The sequence below is a fragment of the Silurus aristotelis genome, assembly GCF_946808225.1.
Source record: "Silurus aristotelis genome assembly, chromosome: 11".
Lineage (NCBI taxonomy): Eukaryota > Metazoa > Chordata > Actinopteri > Siluriformes > Siluridae > Silurus > Silurus aristotelis.
The window spans coordinates 16,348,169-16,372,170 of record NC_139584.1 but is presented as its reverse complement, the minus strand read 5'-3'; the positions used below and the strand labels follow the sequence as shown (position 1 = coordinate 16,372,170).

General features: G+C 38.8%; 3 protein-coding genes across 5 annotated transcripts in view; all 3 read left to right on the top strand.

Annotated features, from left to right (window-relative positions):
• avp (arginine vasopressin) overlaps window positions 1-24,002 on the top strand; it is a 62,429-nt gene that overhangs the window by 31,027 nt on the left and 7,400 nt on the right. The window contains exons 1-2 of one of the 2 annotated variants that reach the window (XM_083554629.1): window positions 21,459-21,988; window positions 23,389-23,593. The exons of the other annotated variant lie outside the window; for it this stretch is intronic. Coding sequence (XP_083410755.1) covers window positions 21,869-21,988; window positions 23,389-23,593 — 325 coding nt within the window. The 5' untranslated portion in view covers window positions 21,459-21,868. Of the gene's footprint in view, window positions 1-21,458; window positions 21,989-23,388; window positions 23,594-24,002 lie in introns of those variants that run through there. 2 annotated transcript variants of the gene reach the window in all.
• Window positions 1,136-9,344, top strand: sfr1 (SWI5-dependent homologous recombination repair protein 1). Its single transcript, XM_083554627.1, has 3 exons — window positions 1,136-1,495; window positions 8,436-8,759; window positions 8,847-9,344. The coding sequence occupies exons 1-3, from the start codon at window positions 1,424-1,426 to the stop codon at window positions 9,036-9,038; spliced, it is 588 nt and encodes a 195-aa protein (XP_083410753.1). The 5' UTR covers window positions 1,136-1,423; the 3' UTR covers window positions 9,039-9,344.
• ubox5 (U-box domain containing 5) lies at window positions 13,757-18,913 on the top strand. 2 transcript variants are annotated; one of them, XM_083554510.1, is made up of 6 exons: window positions 13,757-13,774; window positions 14,310-14,405; window positions 15,045-15,119; window positions 16,959-18,255; window positions 18,342-18,458; window positions 18,553-18,913. In XM_083554510.1, exons 3-6 carry the CDS (start codon window positions 15,066-15,068, stop codon window positions 18,753-18,755), a joined length of 1,671 nt encoding a protein of 556 aa, XP_083410636.1. In that variant the 5' UTR covers window positions 13,757-13,774; window positions 14,310-14,405; window positions 15,045-15,065; the 3' UTR covers window positions 18,756-18,913. The 2 variants fall into 2 exon arrangements, with proteins under 2 accessions (XP_083410636.1, XP_083410637.1); XM_083554511.1 differs by lacking the exon at window positions 13,757-13,774 and having other exon boundaries at window positions 14,294-14,405.

The window sequence follows — 24,002 nt, the reverse complement described above, 5'->3', positions numbered from 1 at the left end:
CAAAGTGACATTGAAATCACATATTATTGTTATGTTAATTTTATTTTTCTTAATAAGTCCAGTTTTCATATTCGAAGAAAAAGCAAAAGGATTTTGAGGTAAAAAAACACGATTTTGTTGGTTTAACCACCATTGGCTAATGTTATAGAAAATTGCCTTTAATACAAAGATTTATAACAACCTTAACCCTGTCAAATTATGGACAAAACATACAAATATTTCAGGCAGAAAGCATTTATCAGTAAAGTCTGATGTAGATGTAGATCTTATTAATAACTTATACACTTTACAACATTAAAGTGCTACCTATGTACTTGTTTTTCATGTAGGTAAAGATGTAGGTAAATATTTGTCATGAAGAATCCTGTTCTTGGATGTTGGATATAAGGGGAGGCCACTGTTAAGAATCAGGAAGGGGGCACTTGATCAGCCAAATAATAATAATAATCATGTGCACAAAGGACAAACCTTGATTAGCAAACGGAGAAAACAATGCCTGGCATTTCACACAGAAATGGCAAAACCTTGCAATGTACACACTGAACGGTGATGTATACACGCATCTACATGAGGATTTAACCGCACTCTGCTGATGGCATGACTGATACTTGGTGTAAATCAGATGGCCACAGTTCTGTCTAAATATTAGCACAGGGTGTGCTTGAAGAGAAAGCAAGCAATGCTGTGCACCACAGAATCATTTTCTCACCACTACATGCAAAGCATTTTCTGTATCTTTTATACCATGTACAATCAGACCTTAAAAGACTGTAGCATGAGATAATGTGTTGGGCTTTTTAGAAATCATGGCTTGTTCAGTCTGGGTGTCTCTGCCCTTTCAGTCAGAAGTTGATAAACCACAGACAGATGCCATCCATGGTACTATATTATTGATCTGCAATGAGTGTTTTATATACACATTTTCAGTGTAAATGATGTTGCTGAGTACCAGGTTTTAGTGTATTTTGGAAACGCACAGGATACAAGTTAACCGAAAATAAAATACAATTCACGAAAAAACAATAATATAATACACACACAACCTCCTAAAACAAGGTTTACACTAGTAAAAAGACTATATAGCATCAGCCTGGTTAGCGCTTTTGTAGTTTTAGTTAGTCCTATATTTCCCATGAGCCTCTTCTCCGGAAACGTCATTTTCCCTCGCCAGACTGAATCTGGTTGAAGACTCAACAAAACAGCGAAGATTTAATGTTCCATAATTTAATGTCATTGTAATGAATTTGTATGGAAATAACTAGTTTTTTTTTCCTTCCACTTAGCCGTGTTATCAAAGCAGTTGTTTTAGTTTTTGGAGTTTAGCGAGTTTACTGCGGTGCTTCATCCTCATTCTATATTTTAGCTTTAATTAGCTAGAAAGTTTTTTTTAGTAGAGTTTACTGAGAAAAACCAACAGCCGTCTATGGATAAAACACCTCAAAGAAATGCATTAGAGAATGAAACACCTGAGCCGAGTGGGCCCAGTGTGGGAAAGGTAAGATTTTATTAATAATTCTCCAAATCCATGGCCATAAAAGGCGAAACAAACAGGTATTTCTTTTATTTTATTTAGTTTTTTCGGCACAACCTGACGCTATAGAAACGAATTGAACCAAAAACTTGCACATATGTCGCAAAACCTCACTGCATAAAAGTTCCTGCATTTACAAATTCCAGTTGACTTTTGCTTGGTTTATAGTTTAACTACTGTTTTGTTTTGTCTTACTCCATCTGATTTGTCCATGCTAATCGAAATAATCGAACTACATGATTTGGGAAATCTGTACAGGACTGGATTATCACTGCTATTCCTCAGTTGATGTATGTATGTCAGTTTGTATAAAGACACTAAGAGTAAAATTCGAAATGTTGCTTTAAAATGTTGTGTTTAGTCCAGAAGACCCCTACATCAACTAAAACTATGTCACAAACTGGTTAATCCTCTGAGGATGCTGACTGTAACTACAGCATGTTCATGGTGAACATACAAAGCCGTCATTATGCATAATGCATACTACTAAACAGATGAGTTGTAATAACTGGTGTTTACAATAGTGACGTATTAATATGCCTACTTTATAATTATAATTTACAGGAAAAAAATAAAACACGAGCAGTTGACTGCTAAAGAAATGTTTTGTCCGAGTCTGATAGTTTGATAAGAGTTAATTTGTTCACTTAGTGTTTGATGAACGTATTTTAAGTTGTACTGTCAGGTCAAGTCAAAAAGCTTTTATTGTCCTTTTAACCATATATAGGTGACTCAGTACACCGTGAAATGAAACAACGTTGCTCCAGAACCCTGGCGCTACATACAACAACATAAAGCTACATAACAGAAAACAAAGAACTAACAAACAGTGCAAAGAAGACACAAGACAGTGTAGGACAAATACAAAGTTAGAATTGGTGTCTAATATTGCATTATTACTTATACATGCTTAATACTATGGATCCTTTTCTTTTTCACATAATGCGCTACATTTACAATCGAAAATCCTGAAATGCAAAGCAGTTATAAATGGTGTTGCATTACTTACTGCCTGTCACCTTATCATCTACTTCACTATTGACAGACCTTTTATTATGTGGAGTGAGAAGAAGAAAAATCTTATGCTAAAGTACATGGCATGTTTTGTATGATCCAACATTCAAATTGCAGAAATAAATATGAGAGATGAGAACATTACTGTAAAGCTGTGAATAATGTCAGCGTCTGCTGAATATTCAATAGAAAATCCCCAATTTCAGATGCTTAAAAGCTGTTTAGTTTAAGTAATCCATCCATCAAGCAGGAGAGCTTCATTGTGTAACTAGCTGTAGTTAGTGATCCAGACTGGGCTACAGTGCCACTAATATTTGCACCCTTGGTAAATATGGGCAAATGAGAATTTACTGAATTCTATTGATTGATTTCTGTCTGTTTAATATTACATTTCAGAGGCAAGTTAAAAGTGAAATTTCGAAAACACGTGAAATGATCTGTTTTGTGTACAAGAACTAAATGTATTTAGGGCACAAATAATGTGTTTCTCCAGGCTGGAGATATTTGATTACAACTTATGATTAATAGTCACTTTGCAATAAGCTGAAACATGTACTCGTATGTTATTAGTCATTTGCAGTACAGAGCTCAAAAGATTGAAGATTCCTATATGACTCCTATTAGATATATAGTATACGCTCACTGGTTTAAAAAGTCTAAAGATTTTTGGTAAAAATGAACTGATTTCAGAGATTTCTCTCGTACCTTAGAACTTATTTCTTTTATTTCTTTTTTTTTTTTTTATTATTCTTTTTTAAATAGAATTAGGACTGGTGAATAAGATCGGGAGAAATGTAACTAACTGAAATAGACTGCAGAACTTTCTTCAGTAAGCATATAATGTCAAAATGTTGAGTCCACCAACACTCTGCTGTGCTCACTTTGTCAAGAATTTAGAAAAACATTAGACTTTCTCCTGAAATATTTTCTATCAAATTCTATAGGATAATAAAATCAGCATTTAAGTTTATTTTTATGAGAGAAAAAAAATGGGCTTAGAGTATCTCACAAAAGTGAGTGCACCCCACACATTTCAGCAACCATTTTAGTATCTTCTCAAGGGGCAATACTATAAAAATGAAACTTGGATATATTTTAGAGTAGTCAATGTGCAGCTTATATAGCAGTATAGATTTACTGTCCTCTGAAAATAACTCAACATACAGCCATTATTGTCAAAATAACTGACAACGAAAGTAAGTACACCCTGTGAACATGTCAAAATTGTGTCCAAAGTGTCAATATTTTGTGTGAGAAGTAGGGCGGCTGCTGGTATGAATTATTTTAGCAATCAAGTATCTTCTTCTTCTTCTTTCGGCTGCTCCCATTAGGGGTCGCCACAGCGGATCATCCGTCTCCATACCACCCTGTCCTCTACATCTGCCTCCTTCACACCAACTACCTGCATGTCTTCCCTCACCACATCCATGAACCTCCTCCTTGGCCTTCCTCTTTTCCTCCTACCTGGGGGCTCCATCCTCAGCATTCTTCTACCAATATAATTCATGTCCCTTCTTTGCACATGTCCAAACCATCTCAATCTCGCCTCCCTCATCTTGTCACCAAAATATCCTTCATGCGCTGTCCCTCTAATAAACTCATTTCTAACCTTGTCCATCCTCGTCACTCCCAACGAAAACCTTAACATCTTCAGCTCTGCTACCTCCAGCTCCGCCTCCTGTCTTTTACTCAATGCCACTGTCTCTAATCCATACAACATCGCAGGTCTCACCACAGTCCTATAAACTTTCCCTTTCATTCTTGCAGATACTCTTCTATCACAAATCACTCCTGCCACTTTTCTCCACCCACTCCACCCTGCCTGCACTCTTTTCTTTACTTCTCTAACACATTCTCCATTACTTTGCACTGTTGACCCCAGGTACCTGAACTCCTCCACCCTTTCCAGCTCTTCTCCCTGCAACCGCATCACTCCACTGCCCTTCCTCTCATTCACACACATGTACTCTGTCTTACTCCTACTGAGTCTCATTCCCCTTCTCTCCAACGCATATCTCCACCTCTCCAGGCTCTTCTCAACCTGCTCCCTACTCTCACCACAAATCACAATATTATCCGCAAACATCATAGTCCAGGGAGACTCCTGTCTGACCTCGTCCGTCAACCTGTCCATCACCACTGCAAACAGGAAAGGGCTCAGGGCCGATCCTTGATGCAGTCCAACCTTCACCCTGAACCAGTTTGTCGTACCTACTGCACGCTTCACTGCCGTCACACTGTCCTCATACATGTGTTGCACCACCCTCACACACTTCTCTGACACACCTGACTTCCTCATACAATACCACAACTCAACTTAATTCCCCTGTAGTTACTGCAAGACTGCACATCTCCTTAATGCTTGAAGATCGGTACCAGCACCCTTCTTCTCCATTCCTCAGGCATCTTCTTACCTTCCAAAATCCTGTTAAACAACCTGGTCAAAAACTCCACTGCCATCTCTCCTAAACATTTCCACGCTTCTACCGGTATGTCATCTGGTCCAACCGACTTTCCACTCTTCATCCTCTTAATCGCTGCTCTCACTTCCTCCTTACTAATCCTATCTACATCCTGCTTCACCAACTCCACATCGTCCAACCTTCTCTCTCTCTGATTTTCCTCATTCATCAGCTGCTCAAAATACTCCCTCCACCTTCTCAACACACTCTCCTCACTAGTCAACACATTTCCCTCTCCATCCTTTACTGCTCTAACTTGCAGTACATCCTTCCCAGCTCAGTCCCTCTGCCTGGCCAATCGGTATAAATCCTTTTCTCCTTCCTTAGTGTCCAACCTCTCATACAGCTCCTCATATGCCTTTTTCTTGGCCACATCCCTCTTTACCTGCTGCCGCATCTCCTTGTACTCCTGCTTACTTTTCTCATTACTCTGTCTATCCCACTTCTGTTTTGCCAACCTCTTTCTCCATATGCTCTCCTGCACTTCCTCATTCCACCACCACGTCTCCTTGTCTTGCTTTCTATTTCCAGATGTCACACCAAGTACTTTTCTAGCTGCCTCCCTCATCACTCCTGCAGTAGTTACCCAATCATCCAACACCTCTTCAACACCACTGAGCCTCTGTCTGACCTCTTCCCTGTATGGCATCTTATTCTTCTTTCTGTCCTCACTCTCCTCCTCTTCTTCTTCGCCTCCAAAACCATCCTACAGACCACCATCCGATGCTGTCTAGCTACACTGTCCCCTGCCAACACCTTACAGTCTCCAATCTCATTCAGGTTGCATCTCCTGCATAGCACATAGTCCACCTGTGTGCACCTTCCTCCACTCTTATACGTCACCCTTTGATCCTCCTTCTTCTTAAAATAAGTGTTCACCACTGCCATTTCCATCCTTTTAGCAAAATCTACCACCATTTGCCCTTCCACATTCCTCTCCTTAAAACCATACCTACCCATCACCTCCTCATCACCTCTGTTTCCTTCACCTACATGCCCATTAAAGTCTGCCCCAATCACCAATCGTTCTTTCCTAGGTACACCATCTACCACTTTATCTAAGTCACTCCAGAATTTTTCCCTCTCCTCAATCTCACAGCCAACTTGTGGAGCATAGGCACTGATGACATTTATCATCATCCCTCCAACTTCCACCTTCACGATCATCACCCTATCAGAAACTCTCTTCACCTCCACTACACTCTTACTGTACTCTTCCTTCAGAATCACCCCTACACCATTTCTCTTTCCATCCACACCATGATAAAACAGTTTAAATCCACCTCCAATGTTCCTGGCCTTGCTCCCTTTCCACTTGGTCTCCTGAACACACAGCATATCTACCTTTCTCCTCTCCATCATATCAGCTACCTCTCTCCCTTTACCAGTCATAGTACCAACATTTAAAGTACCAACCCAAGCCTCCACTCTCCTACACTGCTCCTTTCCCTGCCGTCTCTGTAGACGTCTTCCTCCTCTCCTTCTCCTCCTTCGGCCAACAGTAGCCCAATTTCCACCGGTACCCTGTCGGCTAACGATACCTGTGGCGGTCGTTGTTAACCCGGGCCTCGACCGATCCGGTATGAAATTCTCATTTGTGATTCGCATATTTGATTTGGCACATGTTTTTACGCTGGATGCCCTTCCTAATGCAACCCTCCCCATTTACCCGGGCTTGGGACCGGCACTAAGAGTGCACTGGCTTGTGCATCCATAATGGCTGGGTTTTTAGCAATCAAGTATATTAACGATTATTCTATCGATTAATCGAGTAATTGAATAAGTCCTTTTTCTTTATTAAAGAGCAATACTAAATAAGAGAGAGAAAATATGATAAGTCCTCTTGAAATGAACAAGTAATTTGTTTTTCTTTTTAGAAATTAAAAATATATATATATATTGCTGAAATTGCAGACAAGAATATCGCTGAAAAGTAAACCAATTTAGTGCATTTAATAGCCACAGTCAAAATACAGGGTTATCAAAATACAAATACAGTGCGTTCAAAAACTCCCTCTGCAGCGTCCGTGTAGTGGGTTTGGAAAAATATTAATTTAATGAAAGTCATAGTTATTCTCACTCATGTATTTATTTATAAAATTTCGCACAGTATCGCAATGTGGTTTACTTCTCTCTGGAAAAGCTGCTTGAAATTTTCCACGCACTAAATAAGTGTATTTATTGCCAGCTTTAAAAACGTGCTTCACTACTCTGCTCTACGCCGCCACTGTGGAGGGACTTTTTGACCGCACTGTATATCAATAAAAACATAATCAATTTCAATTACTTGAAAACATTAACCGCACTGTACAGTGTTTTCTTTATGTTTTAGTTTGAAATGATCCCAAACTTTGGAAAATTTCTGGCGTTTTCTTTGGCCTGAATCTTCTTCTCACCCCTCACTGTTTTCTCCCAGTTCCGCCATTGTTCTGTGTTACATGTCCAGAGTTTAGCAGCGGTGCATCAGTAATAATGGTCTGTGGAAAACACATTGCTCCGTGTTTTTTTAAATGTACTAAACAAAATTTTGTAATCAAATTACTCAAGTTATTCGAGAAATTGTTATAGCCCTTGTGAGCACCTTTGTTATTTAGCACTGCTTTAATCCTCCTTGGCATTGAATTCACCAGAGCTGCACAGGGATCCTCTTCCACTAGTCCACAATGACATCACAGAGCTGCTGGATGTTAAACAGATGGTGCTTCTCCACCTTCCACTTGATGATGCCCCACAGGTGCTCAATAGGGTTCAGGTCTGGAGACATACTTTGCCACTCCTTCAGCTTCAGCTTCCTCAACAAGGCAGTTTCTGACGGGAGGACATGTTCTTTAGAATGTCACAGTACATGTTGGAATCCATGCTTCCCTTAATGAACCGCAGCTCCCCAGTACCATCAGCACTCATGCAGCCCCAGATATACTAAAATAGTTGCTAAAATGTGAGCAGTGTACTCACTCTTGTGGGATACTGTATGTGCCTTTACATAGGTTTGTGCTCTAATGTATATTTGCAAAAATGCATGACAAAAAAAATGTGCATGGCTAAAAACAACTCTGCTTCCAAAGCCGTTTACACACCTGTTGTAAACATTTACTTTGAAATTGTTACTATACACTCATGGGCAATAATAAAAAAAAAGAAGAAATAATTTGCTAAATATTAAGCTTTTGATGGTCTTAATAGCAAATCATTGGTTAGACTTTGGCAAGAAACAAATCGATAAAGCAACTCTGAAATAGCTATGTTCTTTAAATTCTTTAAATGTCGGAGCCTCTCTTGCCAAGGAGTGTAAAATTTTCCCATTTCATGCAAAGTTTCTTTCTTTTCTATGAAATGTGCTAGAAAATAAATAAGGTTAATTTGCTACAATTGCTAAACTTTCCTGTAACACTCAATTAAATGTATTTGTTTGTTGTTTTCACTCTTAGCCAATGAGTGCTGCACTGAAGGACAGATTGAAAAGAGCACGCCGTTCTTTTACGTCTCCACTCAGTGTGGTTAAACGCCTTAAAATTGATGAGGCCGAGTTCCCACAGGCTTCAAACCAGGAGACGACCCTGGGTGACGAGGCTTTCATTGATGTCAACAAAAATGAGAGCAGAGGAGAAGACCTCCTGAGTAGCCTGGGGTCAGATTGCTCTCAGCTCTCGCAGTGTGAATTACTTCAGCTTCAGGAGAAATTAAAGAAAGACATTAAGGAGAAATCTGAAACTTTGCGGAGGCTTAAGATGGTCAAAATGTACAGAAAGAAGGTAAAGATGCCTATTAATAGCTTTGTATTTACTGTCATTACTTTTGAGTAAGATTTCACAAAAACCTGTTTTTCCTCACATTATTAGAATGACCTGAAACAGCTGCAAGGACTGATTGATAAATGGAGACAATGTGCCCAAGCAGCACTGTATGAACTACAGACAGAACTGCCTACAGACGGTCAGAAGGCCAGTCTTTCCCAGCTCATTGACCACTTCGGACTGGAGGACAGTATACTTCACTTCAACAGAACAGAGGAGGAATTCACAGACAGCTGAAATAGTAAAAATGTATTGTTTGTTAGTAATCATCAGATTTCAGGTTTCTGAAACTGTCTCAATTTTGAAATCCTTTTTTGCTACCATAATGCTTCATTAGGCCCCAATGAATACTGAAGAAAATGGTCCTGATTGTTATTTTGTTCAAACAAAATATGAGGAGATTGAACATGTTAGATTAATTTGGAGTTTTGCACTTTGTAGTATGTTTCTCTCCGTGTCCTAACATCATTTTGAATATTTTGTGCCTGTTCTATATTGCGATAAAACTTGTAAATAAAGTTAAATAATATTTTTTCACTTGAATACATATGACAGTATTTCAGTATGTCAACTACTGAAACTTCTCTACATATTATTTGTAATGCTTTTGTTGCATTGCACTTTTTCAGTTCCCTTCAGCACCCATCAATGTCCAAATATTATGTGGGCTGTCGAAGTTTTATGAGTGCAGCAGAGACAATCATTTATTTCATGTTTCTTCTTCTAAAGATGGGAAATGAGCGATGAAATTATTTATTTACTTCGTCTGATTCCTTTCATCAGAAATAATATAAAATGTTACATTTTTAATATGCTGATCCCCCAACATGTCTTCATACACAAACTTACACGACTCCCATAATTATTGTAACAATAATGTCAAAATCCAGACCAAAAAACCCGATCTGTTGAACAATGAAAACATTTTTTCGTGGTTTCATGCCAAATGAATGTATGGGAAATTTTAAAGCAGAGTCTTAGACAGCACTTTCCACCACAATCACCAAAATAACAAAAGCTACTCAGTTACAGTAAATGTATTTTATTACTTTCTATATCTTCCCATGTCTATTTCTACCTTCTGCACGTCATTACTCACTGAATAGCTGTACATAGGACCTATATTGTCTATTCTGTCATAAGATTTACTGTACATTCTATACCCTCAACCCTCATTCTGAACACTGGCATCCCGCAGGGCTGTGTTCTGAGCCCACTTCTCTACTCCCTATTCACCCACAATTGTGCTCCTCTGCATAACTCCAACATCTTCATCAAGTATGCAGATGGCACCACCGTGGTCGGCCAGATCGACAACAACGACGAATCGGCCTACAGGGAAGAGATCTGTAATCTGACAGCATGGTGTGCCAACAACAACCTGACCCTCAACACCACAAAGACTAAAGAGCTTATTGTAGACTTTCGGAAATCCAACAGCAGGAGACATCTACCAGTCAACATCAATGGAACTGAGGTAGAGCGAGTCTCCAGCTTTACGTTCCTGGGAGTTCACATCTCTTTGTCATGGCAGCAGAACACTTCAGCCCTGGTTAAAAAAGCACAAAAGCGCCTGTACTTCTTGAGAAGTCTGCCCCCAGGGATTTTAACGAGTTTCTACTGCTGCATCATCGAGAGCACCCTGACCAACTCCATCACTGTTTGGTATGGAGGCTTCACTGTGTGTGAACGTAAAGCCCTGCAAAGGGTGGTCAAAACTGCACAACGCATTACTGACACCCAACTACCTGCCATTGAACACCTTCACCACAGCAGATGTCTGCGCAGAGCTCACATTATTTATGGACTCTTCACATCCCAGTCATAAACTGTTTAACCTCCTTCCATCAAGAAGGAGATACAGGAACTTACGCACCAGAACCAGCAGGTTCAGGGACAGCTTTTTTCCATCCACCATCACACTACTGAACTCTACACTACACCGCTAGATCAATACAAAACAAACACTGTATATAACCTCTGTACTATACATGTACATATTACATAGTATATCTTTTTTTACTCCTCATTACATGTGCACTATTTTTATTTTCTCTTTATATCCCTACTGTACATTCTGCCCGACATTTCATTCATTTGTGTATATAATTTGTATGTGTGTGTATATATATATATATATATATATATATATATACAGTACAGACCAAAAGTTTGGACACACCTTCTCATTCAAAGAGTTTTCTTTATTTTCATGACTATGAAAATTTTAGAGTCACACTGAAGGCATCAAGGGCTATTTGACCAAGAAGGAGAGTGATGGGGTGCTGCGCCAGATGACCTGGCCTCCACAGTTACCGGACCTGAACCCAATCGAGATGGTTTAGGGGTAAGCTGGACCGCAGAGTGACGGCAAAAGGGCCAACAAGTGCCAAGCATCTCTCAGGGAACTCCTTCAAGACTGTTGGAAGACCATTTCAGGTGACTGCCTCTTGAAGCTCATCAAGAGAATGCCAAGAGTGTCCAAAGCAGTAATCAAAGCAAAAGGTGGCTACTTTGAAGAACCTAGAATATGACATTTTTCAGTTGTTTCACACTTTTTTGTTATGTATATAATTCCATATATAATTCCACATGTGTTAAGTCATAGTTTTGATGCCTTCAGTGTGAATCTACAATTTTCATAGTCATGAAAATAAAAAAAACTCTTTGAATGAGAAGGTGTGTCCAAACTTTTGTTCTGTACTGTATATATATATATATATATATATATACACACACACACACACACACACACGCGCCGGCCACTTTATTAGGTACACCTTACTAGTACCGGGTTGTACCCCCTTTTGCCTTCAGAACTGCCTTAATCCTTCGTGGCATAGATTCAACAAGGTACTGGAAACATTCCTCAGAGATTTTGGTCCATATTGACATGATAGCATCACACAGTTGCTGCAGATTTGTAAGCTGCACAACCATGATGCGAATCTCCCGTTCCACCACATCCCAAAGGTGCTCTATTGGATTGAGATCTGGTGACTGTGGAGGTCATTTGAGTACAGTGAACTCAGAAAACCAGAACAAGAAAACCAGAACAAGAAACCAGTCTGAGATGATTCGTGCTTTATGACATGGCGCGTTATCCTGCTGCAATTAGCCATCAGAAGATGGGTACACTGTGGTCAAAAAGGGATGGACATGGTCAGCAACAAAACTCAGGTAGGCTGTGGTGTTGACACGATGCTCAATTGGTACTAATAGGCCCAAAGTGTGCCAAGAAAATACCCCCACACCATTACACCACCACCAGCCTGAACCGTTGATAGAAGGCAGGATGGATCCATGCTTTCATGTTGTTGACGCCAAATTCTGACCCTGCCATCCAAATGTCGCAGCAGAAATCAAGACTCATCAGACCAGGCAACGTTTTTCCAATCTTCTATTGTCCAATTTTGGTGAACCTGTGTGAATTGTAGCCTCAGTTTCCTGTTCTCAGCTGTCAGGAGTGGCACCCAGTGTGGTCTTCTGCTGCTGTAGCCCATCCGCCTCAAGGTTCGACGTGTTGTGCGTTCAGAGATGCTCTTCTGCATACCTCGGTTGTAACGAGCGGTTATTTGAGTTACTGTTGCCTTTCTATCAGCTCGAACCAGTCTGGCCATTCTCCTCTGACCTCTGGCATCAACAAGGCATTTGCACCCACAGAACTGCAGCTCACTGGATATTTTCTCTTTTTTGGAACATTCATGTTGTGCGTGAAAATCCTAGTAGATCAGCAGTTTCTGAAATACTCAGACCAGCCAGTCTGGCACCAACAACCATGCCACGTTCAAAGTCACTTAAATCACCTTTCTTCCTTATTCTGACGCTCGGTTTGAACTGCAGCAGATCATCTTGACCATGTCTACATGCCTAAATGCCTTGAGTTGCTGCCATGTGATTGGCTGATTTGAAATTTGCGTTAACGAGCAGTTAGACAGGTGTACCTAATATATATATATATATATATATATATATATATATATATATATATTAGACTGTTTATTCAGCTTGCTAACTTCTTAAATGCCATAATCTTATAACCTTTTACTTCTCCACATTCCTCTTCAACGCCATAGCCTTAGAACTATCTCTGTACTTCTTAATGATGTCCACACATCTCTGCACTGTTATAGCCTTTATATTAATTTACTGTACATATGCTTACATATATATCACATGCTGTAAATATGCTACATATTTATCTGCACTTTTGCATGATTGCTACATTTTGCACTTCTGGTAGATGCCAAACTGCATTTCGTTGCTGTGTACCTGTACAATGCAATGACAATAAAGATCGATCGATCTATCTATCTATCTATCTATCTATAAAAAATTTGATTTATTTTAATACATAATATAGACTAAAGGTTTTGGACACTTTAAAAAAATCAGTTTCCTGTGTGATTTTTGAACATCCTATTTAGTCAGCATTTGCTAATAAGCTCCATTTTTCTGGGCAGATATTCCCCTAGATTTTGGAGTGTGTTTGTGGAAATTTGTGCTCATTTCGCCACAAGGTTTTTAGAAAAGTCAAGTACTGATGAAGAGTGAGGAGGCCTGGGGTGCAGTCAGTATTGATCCCAAAGCTGTTCAGTAGAGTTGAGGTCAGAGCTCAGGATCTTCCAATTCTAGTTCAAAAAAGGCAAAGGCAAACAAAAACATCATATACAACTGTGTTCCTCCAACTTTGTGGTAACCTTCTGGGGAGTAACCACTTATGACAAAAAAAAGTCACTTGTTCCAAGTCTTTTGTCCATTTAGTGTCTTGCTGTCATATGTGTGTACTGTATGTACTGACTGTATGTTAAAACTGATTTCAACATAGTCTCACGTCATTTCGCGATATAGTCACGAACATTAATCTAATGATTTGTGTTTATAAACACGAATTTCTCTCTTTTCTTGTGTCACTCAGCATGACTGCCTCCACCTGGCTCCATCTCCATAGCAACGGAGGCAGACGATTATGGGTAATGCTGACAGAAATGTAAAAATTTATATCAATTCCCCATTTTTATCAGAGAAAAAGGCAGAAAATATACGTTATGTTAATTGTGGTTATACTGTAATAAATGTGTGTCTCTAATTAACGCAGTCTCCTTAATCAACCGGGATAATATATTTACTGTATTTTGACTGGAAGGAACCACTGAGGATGGTTTATAATGGCGAGTAGCTTACTGAACATAAAAAAATAAAACAAGGATAAAGTCCCCTGATTAAATGTTGAGTAATAGTGTTCGAAGCTTAAACAATCAATAACAAATGAGATAAAAAAAAAATAATACAGCGTCTGTGGTATCCAGTGGCAGAGAGAAAACTTTGGCCGGAGGCACCAAATAAATACTTTCTATTGAAATACATTACATAGAAATTCGTAGTCAGTGACACGAAAAAAAGAGGAAATTCGTGTCTATAAACACAAATCAATAGATTACATTTCGTGGCTATATCACGAAATGCCGTAAGACTGAGCTGCTTATTTTGTTTCTGCTTATTTTACAGAAATAAACAGGTCTTGACTCTATACCAGTAGATGGCAGTAATGCTTTACTCTGCACCTTGAAAACTCACGAAGAAAAGGACGAACAGAGACAGGGGGTTTGTGATTTTATTTATTTTTTTATTACAAATGCTCAACAAATATTTAGCGACTTTATTTGATCTTAATTTGACTTTGTAACATACGCAGAAGTCAGCGTGATAAAGCCTGATATTAGTAAATACAGTCCGTGGCAGTATTTTGACTATTGCTAATTGTATGCTAATGGGTCTAAGCACTGTACCTTGTTTATAATCAAACTGAAACTGTAGTCAGTAAAATAAAGAAACAAACTAAAATTTATTGTCAACACTTATGAAGACAAGTTATTAATTATATTAATATAGACTAACAAACAGGTTAAAATTTGTTCTTCTGAGAAACACATTTTGGGAGAAGAGGTAATGAGATAATGTGGTGCTCCTAAAACTACATAAATTTAAGTTTTAATCCATGATGTTTGTGTGATTGCATTTTCTATAAACATGTGTATGAGAATAGACGTGGAAGAAGTTGCTGGATCGTGCAATTCGCAATGTTCTGTTAGATAACCCATCTGCCACAGCAGGGCCCATGAGGAAGGCCCTTAACCCACAATTGCTCAGCTGTATAACTGTAAGATGCTCTGGATAAGGGCATCTACCAAATGCCATAAATGTAAAGTTTTACCTCAATGCCACCTTATTTCTTGAATATAGTAGCTCCTGGTTGGGGAAAGCATGGTGGTGAACCTCTGCCTGCCACACTTTAAAACCACGGCTCACTGCAATAAGGTCAGTCAAAGCTCCTGACACTAACATGTAATGTTTATACTCTATTTTAAACAACTTACAATTCACACTAGTTTTTAATCAATTCAACTTTTTACACACTGGTTGGTGTCAATATACAGACTTTTGCACTAAAAATCTCCCCTTTATCATGAATGTTTTTTGTTCATTTATGTTGTATTATGTTGCACCTCTGTCTTTCATTTCACTGTGCACTTTTATGGTTGGCTTGACAATAAAAGCCGACTTGACTTGCCCTAACAGCTTTACACATTCTTGGCATACGGACTGTGCGTTTCTCCCAACATTTAGCTGAAATACTTTTCCGTGTGTTTCGTGAATATTTCAATAAGGCTATTTAATAAGGCTACTTCTTTTTTTGACTTTGCGATCCAGTTCATCCCAGAGCAGTTCAATAATATTTGGACAATAGGTCCAGTGATTTGTCAGGCCATTCCATGATAGACAACACTCAAGCAGACTATTTGCTCTCTAAATAACATTCACAGAGTTTGGGAGTAGGCTTCGGGTTATTGTTTGTTGTATGGTGATGTTGGTTCAATTAGACACAGTCCAGGTGGAATTGAATGGTATTGAAGTAGAGAGGTGGTAGCTTAGTGGTTAAAGGCTTTGTTGGGCTCGGGATCAGAGGGTAACAAGTAGAAATCTCAGCAACACCAAACTGTCACTGCTGGGCCTCGATCCCTAAACTACTCAGGTGTATGTCACTCTGGAAAATGGCTTCATAAATGTAAATGTAAGTATGGAATTCTAGCACTGTTGGTTCAGTGTTTCTTTCCCCCGGAATCTCCAATCTTGCCTACCCCAAAACAACCCCTTCACTCTTTTTCCTTAATCCTGATTCTCATCAAATATAAAACCATTCCAATTGAGTAAGCTAAAAATAGATTTCTTTTTAACCATTAGAATTCCTGATCTAACCCCTGAGAAAAAAGTTCTAGAATAAGTCTTGTCAAAAACATGTCAATAACTGGTGCAGCCTTCATCAGATGTCGATTAACTTTTAATCACATCACATCTGACAGAAGTGTCATCTGAAATGAAGATTATAAATGTATTTTAATACACTCGTTTCTATAGGAACAGCTTGTTCACAGGGACTTGTGGCTTTATGTAAGGTTTTGGAAGGAGGCGCGAGTGTCAACTGTTTGTAACAGTCAGGAGGTTTTTCACCACAAGAGAGACTTTCTTGGTGTCAGGACAAGCTCTGTTTTTGTTTCTTTTACTGAGAGTAAGTGTTGAAAACGACGCTGGAAAGGGATCGGCGTTAAATACGAATATAAATGCTTCAGAAACATGGCCTTGTTTATTATTAATAATAAATTACAAATGATAACAATTGTTGGCAAATTGGTAGAATACATGTTTTCTGTTTGCTGTGATTTTATTAAGCATTTAACAATGCTTAATAAAATTCTTCTTAATAATGCTTAATGCTTAATAATTCTGATTGTGTAGGTTCACAATCAGAATCCTTCATTGATCCCATAGGGAAATTGTTTTGTTTCTTTATATCCTCATATATAGTTTGTCATTGCAATATTATTTATATATTTAAATACATACTCACATTTAGCATTTTCCATTATATGCTTCCTTTTAGTTAATGTTTTAAAAAAAAAAAGGTAAAATTTTATTTTAATTTTTTATTTCATGTTTATTCTTAAAAGTAGGAAATAGGTGGAGTGTGTGGGTGATATTGTCTTTGCTGAATATATCATTTTTTTTTTTTTTTTTTTTTAAGCATATATGCATCAGAAGTCTACCATATGTATCCTCTAGGCTCTAACCTGCTATTTTCTTCTCCTTCTCTCTTTAAAGTTATCTGCAGATGGATATGATGTTTCCAATCTTCTGTCTGCGGACCCAGCAGCTTTGCGGCGAGGTTACAGGCTGGAGTACTTCCTCCGTCCTCCACTGCATGTAACTCTGCACTTTCAAGTGAGGGTTGAGTTATACCGTGTGGATGTTGAACTTTTGCCCTGCTGTGGTGCGTCTAGGAGGCTTGAGATTTTTACCTGCCCTGAGGTCAAAACTGCTGAAACCTCTGGAAATTATCATGAGAGAGAAGAGTTTAAGCTTGTGGGCCGCTGTGAGCTGAGAGAGGAGGTGCTTACCTGTTTTAGGCATCAAAATTTTAAACATCGAGCTCCCTTCCCTGAGTGCCCACCCGACCCTCCCGCCCATGCAAAACAGCAGGAGCTCTGGAGCCGGGGATTTCAGTCACTTAGCTCAGTCGCCCAACTTCGTATCACTATCCCCTACATTGGGGCTTCTTCGGTGCTGGGAATCAAGTCCCTGGCTGTATGGGGTGTTCCTGCTCGGTGCTGTTCTTTTTCAGATCTGGAACTATTTCAGAAGGCCCACTTTGACAGCTTGAAACCAAAGTGTTCTATTTTTTCGAATCTTTCACTAGTTTCTACCTCAGCCACATCTCCTAGGCCAAACAATACTTCATTAGAAACCACGATTCCTGAGGAGTTTTATGACCCTTTGACTCAGGAGCTTATGGTTCTGCCCATGATCTTGCCCAGCGGGATGGTTGTGGATAATGGCACGTTGAAGGAGTATGAAAAACAGGAAGCTGCTTGGGGACGGATGCCTAATGACCCTTTTACTGGTGTACCTTTTACAAAAGACTCGAAACCGCTTCCTAACCCTCATCTTAAGAATCGCATTGACAGCCTGCTACTGCAGACTGGCCACATAGGAATCAGAACCAAGAACAGCCTACTGAACAAACCCCAACCTTCCAGACTCATCTGTGCATCAGGGCCTCCACCTGACCTTTTCGGTGTTCAGAGCTCACATGCTAAGGCACAAGCCCAGCAGGTTTGCTCAGTGAGAACTGAATGCACAGAGATGCTACAAAAACACACTATCAATAAAGAAAAAAAATTGAGTACACCAACTAATAGTCAGTCCAGAAGTTTTAAAGATGGACAACGGTCAGTACTGGAGTCGTCTTCTGGAACCTGCGGTTTTGGAAGCATGAACTCAAAGCAGTCAAATAAACGGCAATATCAGTCAAACTTTTCTTCAGCTAGTAAACATTTGGACATTGTGTCTCCCTTGACCAAAATGCAGAGGACAGATACAGGCATCACTCTTTCCACAGGTTAGTAATGCACAGTTATAATTAAACTAAGGACACTAACTTACTGTCTTCTTCCTCTCAAATATTTGCTTTCTAATTTCTTTCAGAAACAGACTCTCATGAAGAGCGTCTGTCTCAGAGTTTAGACCAGGCATTAAGTTCTGCTCTGCTTGGTTTACCAACATATACCTCTCAAAGCAGCCTCGAGCCAAACAGCACAGGAAGTAAGAGTCAAAGACAGAAATACAACATGAGAATTCTTCTTTGTGTGAGAGGCATTAAACTTAATTAATTTAATGGTTTCTGTTTCCTCTCCAGGTCAAGACAGATGTGGGTCATGCTCTTGTTCCTTGTCCATTTACTCTCCAAGCGCCTTGGTGTACTCTCTTCCCTGTGGGCACCTGCTGTGTCGGCAGTGTCTGCAGCGTGAACACACGTCAAGGTCACAGAGACTGCCGATTACATGCCCTACATGTCAAGCACGTGCTTCACCCAGAACAATCACAAGGGTGCATCATTAAGCATCATTTACTGCTGCTTAAAAAACTCTGTGGTATTATGTCTGTCATATGTTCTTACAGACACAATATACTACTACCAACAACAGCAAGACGAAATTGTTACTAAATGTGCTTTTTTTTCTTTTGTCTGTAATAAATTTTCTTGGAAAATAAAGGTACTTGAGGGTCTCAGAGTAATTAGAAGTGTGGAAGTATGACATTAATCAATTATGACAATAACATTGTACCCAGTGTGTGAATAACACTGCTTATCCCTTCATCATGGCACCTGATAAGTAAAGGGATATATTAGGCTGCCAGTGCACATTTTGTCCTCAAATTTGGTGTGTTAGGAAAAATGGACAAGTTTTGAGGGAGTTTGACAAGGGTAAAATTGTTTGACAGGGTCATGGGAAGCCAAGATTCATTGATGCACGTAGGGAATGAAGGCTGGCCCGTGTGGTCTGATCCAACAGATAAACTCCTATAGCTCAAATTGCTGAAAATGTTAATGCTGTTCATGCTGTACGGGTCATGAGTGTTTTGCCATAAAAAGGGGGACCAACACAATATCAGGCAGGTGGCCATAATTGTTATACCTGATCTGTGTATAAATATACACTCGCAATCAGGAATATTCAACCCCGTCACCTCAAAAGAAAATACAGTGATGTTGATGAAAGATAATGAAAACAAAAAAAACTCGTGAAATAAAAAAACAATATTTATTGACACATATTTGAGTTACTTTGACAACAGAAGTTGACTTAACTTTAAAGTTCAAATGAAAATTTTAAATCTTGTAACACGAGCATGTGCAGTATTATTCAACCCCCAGCTTCAGTACCTTGTGGAGCGCCCTTTAGTTTTTATAACTTCTAACAAGCGTTTTCGATAAGTGCTGACAAGCTTCTTTACGCCTCTCGATTGGAATCTTTGCCCATTCTTTACGTGCAAAAGCCTCTAACTCTGTTTGACTCTAATAGTCTCTAATTCTGTCCGTGCTGCAACTGCCTTCTTCAAATCCCACCAAAGATTTTCAATTGGATTTAAATCTGGTGACTGAGAAGGCCACTCCAGGACACTCCAGCATCTTTTTCCCAACCAAGCTTTGGTTGATTTGGAGGTGTGCTTGGGATCATTGTCTTGCTGGAAGTTCCAATGATCACCAAGGTTTAATTTGTCAACAGAAGGCATCACGTTCTTCTTCAAAATGACCTGGTATTTCTTGGAATCCATGATGCCAGGTACACAATCAAGATTGCCAGTCCCTGCCACAGAAAAACAGCCCCACATCATTATTGACCCACTTCTGTGCTTGACCGTGGGAATGGTATTCTTCTGGTCATAAGCCTGACCTTTTGCACGCCAGACATACCGCTGGTCCATATGTCCAAAAAGTTCCAGTTTGGTTTCATCAGTCCATAGAACTGTCTTCCAGAACTCTGTAGTTTTATCCAAATTCATCCTGGCATATTCTAGTCGACTCCTGATGTTCCTTGAGGGTCAAGAGTGGAGTGCGTCTTGGGGTCCGGCTATTAAGTCCTTGATTATTCAGTGCACGTCTTATAGTTGCCACTGAAGCACTTGTACCAGCCTTCATCATGTCATCCTGTAACGGGGGTTTTTCTTAGCTGTCCTTACTAAGTTGCTATGGGCCCTTGATTGAAACTTTCTTCCAGGGCCAGGCAGGTTTGCAGCTGTTCCATAAGTTTTAAACTTCCTTATAATGCTCCCAATGGTGTCTCTTGGAATGTTAAATCTTTTGGAAATCTTCTTATACTCAAGGCCCTTCAGATGTGATGAAATAATCTCCTCTCTCAGCTTTTGTGGAAGCTCCTTTGTCTTTCCCATGATTGCAACTCACCTTGAACACCTTAATGGTCGGGGTTTATATATGCATCATAGCTGAAGCAAATGAAGGATTGTTATAGAGTTCCCAAAGGCTTAATGATGTTTCAGCTCCACTTCAGGCCATAAGAACTTTCAGAAAGTTTTAAAAACAACAATGTTATATAGGGGTTGAATAATTGTGACATGGCGATCTTAAATACACAAATACTACATCATACATTTTCTGTGTTGATTTTATGTATCACTAAACTCATTAAGAAGCAATCCAAAGCAGAATCCTGCACTTTAAAAAGATTTTTATTTATAAATTCTTAAAACTCTTTAGGGGTTGAATATTTCTAATTGCAAATGTATGTTTAATGACCCTTCTGACATTTTGTACTAATCCACAGTAAGATCCCAAAACTCTGGGGAAACCTAGTCTTGTTAAATAGCCTCACTTTCCATGATGAAAAGTATGTTAAGTGACACCTCCACAATAATTCAAAAGTTCATATTAAAATAAACTTCCAAATATATATATTGCATCAGATATTCTCCTTTTTGTCGCATGCCACCTGCATGTCAATGAATTCTTTGACAATATTATCCTAAATTGTTGCTTTATTCTGTTTTGAATGCAGAACCATTTCTGTTGTTTTCTTCCTAACCATATGTTGTGCATATGAATAAAATCTGTCAGATTTGAAAGTTTAACCTTTGTCCTCCCCCTACCTCTACCCATTTTCTCTAATCCTTCTGTCTTTCTTTTTCTCTCATTTTAACACCTTTAATGCCAAGTTAGTTTAAGTTAAATATGTATATTGTTCCCTTTGTATTAACCTGCTGATAATTTAGAAGTTAGTGAGTAATGTGATGCAAACGTTTTGTTTTATTTCAATTTCTTTGTTTTTCAGGAAAGAACGCTGAAGTTCAGTCCTCTGCTCTAACAGATGAATTACAACTGGATCTAGTGCCTTCTCCAGTCTCACTCACTGTATTTCTAATTTCACACTTTTTCAGTATCTACATCGTTTGAATGATCAAACAACCCAACTTAGAAATTCTAGCCATGTATTTTTTCTCATGCATTAGCAACAGTTATTATATAAGCTAATAATCAGCCCGACAAAATCCATCCTGCTGAGTGATAAACAGCATTTACAGAGACCGTGGGTGGGAATATATTGAATGTTCTGACGTGTGGTTATAGCATCAGTGTACAGAAGTAAAGTGCAGTATAAAAGAGTTGCTGCAGGACACCGCTCGTTGTGGAAACAGCACACAGTCAGCAGGAGGACATGCGCGGCTCTTTACTCGCGGTGCGCGTGCTGTTCCTGCTGTCGCTCTCCTGCGCGTGCTACATCCAGAACTGCCCACGCGGGGGGAAGCGCGCCTCCGCCGATCAACCTCTCCGACAGGCAAGTAGCACTGAACATCCACTGAACATGCACTGAACATGCACTGCACACATGCCATAATTATCCAATCCTATAGCAATAAATGACTAATAATAATAATAATAATATAATAATAATAATATAATTTTAAGTTTCAAGTTTTATTTGACATGTACACATGTCAGACAAACACAAACAAAACTTGAAAATGTAAATAATCATAATATAATAATAATAATAATAATAATAATAATAATAATAATAATAATAATAATAATAATAATAATAAATGACATCTAGTTATTTGCTGTTTTGAAAGTGACTGTTGCTTGAAAAGTTACTGTGTAAAGTGAAGTGTTACACTTTTAACACAGGTGTGCAACAAAGCTGAGTAAGACTGTGTAAGACTGCTCAAGGAGTCTGAAGACGTTCCAAATTGAGTGGCTAATTGTAAATTATATTATATATATTATAAATTATAAAAATTCACTTAACTGATATGATGGACCCTAAAAAAATGCCATCTCGTTTCATATGTCAAAGCTATCAGGTATTATCCATGTCATGCAGCCACAAGACTTGTTCATATCAGCAGATCTGCATGAGCTGGACTTCCATTTCTGCATTTATTGGTAGACTGTTAGTTTATGATAAGATAAGATAAGATAAGATAAGATAAGATATACCTTTATTCATCCTATAGTGGGAAAATGTTTGTGTTTACTAATAAAATATAAATAGAAGGAATGATTTGGGATCCATAGCCATGTGTTTGGAGTGTATTCGAATCCAATGCGCTGCCCAGTCTCAAAGTTCCCATATATATTGATCTGATAGGTCATATAGAAAAATGGCATGCCACAAGTTTGTCTTGCTGAATATTTTTGGATTGACCATCCACTTTTGTTAACAAATCTATTGACCATGCAGTGTTCCTTGATATACCCAGTACATACCCTATAGTATTATTTGGAATGGATGGCAGTTAGTTATTATATCAACTGTACTAAGCACTGGTGTAGGGAAGCCAAAGCCTTGCATGAAGTAACTTTACAACCAATTATATACCTATTTCTTCTGTAAATACAGTAAATATTGAATATTGTAAATATTTGTATACATTTCTGTTTAATTATTATACAATGCAACATCAAATGATGCTTACCTAACAGTTAATCTGCAAATGCTTCTATCCTCCTCGTATTGTCAGATGGTTATTTACCTTTGGCGGCATACATTAATACTGTTTGACACGCACTTACCCATGAGTTATCATTACGCTAACTATTTTTATGTATAATTTTTAGCTACAACACATCATCTTGTAGCTAAGATGTATTTTAATGCATATTAAAGTAAGTATTTTAGCAGATCTAAATTCCAGAGGAAGTATTTAAATAATTTTTTTTTTCTGCCTGTAGTGTATGGCATGTGGTCCAAAGGACAATGGCCGCTGCTTTGGGCCCAGTATTTGCTGTGCGGCAGGTTTAGGCTGCTCTGTGGGCTCTCTTGAAGCAGCAAGCTGCATGGAGGAGAACTACATTCCCACTCCATGTGAGAATGGAGGTAGAGCATGTGGATCTGAGGGGGGACGCTGTGCTGCTCCAGGAGTCTGCTGTAACTCAGGTCAGTGATGGGACAGAGTCAAATTTAATAAAGATTCCCAAAATATATGTTCTAGTAATTGAATCTTATAGATTGTTTTGTCACCTATAAAAATATGTATTTTCAGAGGGAAATGTACACCCTTATTTACACCTTTGGTAATTAGCTTTCAATTGTGGCTTTGCCTTCCTTTAATATATGAACGTGTGCACATTTATTATTTACCCTTGCATGTGATTTTAACTCTACCATTATTGATTCGATATTAAATATTGTATTTCAAGTCAAGTCAAGTTTATTTCTATAGCGCTTTTCACAACAGACATTGTCTCAAAGCAGCTTTACAGAATTTAACAGTTAAGGTGAACAATGTTTATTTGATGAGCAAATGGCCGTGGCGACTGTGGCAAGGAAAAACTCCTTAGATGTT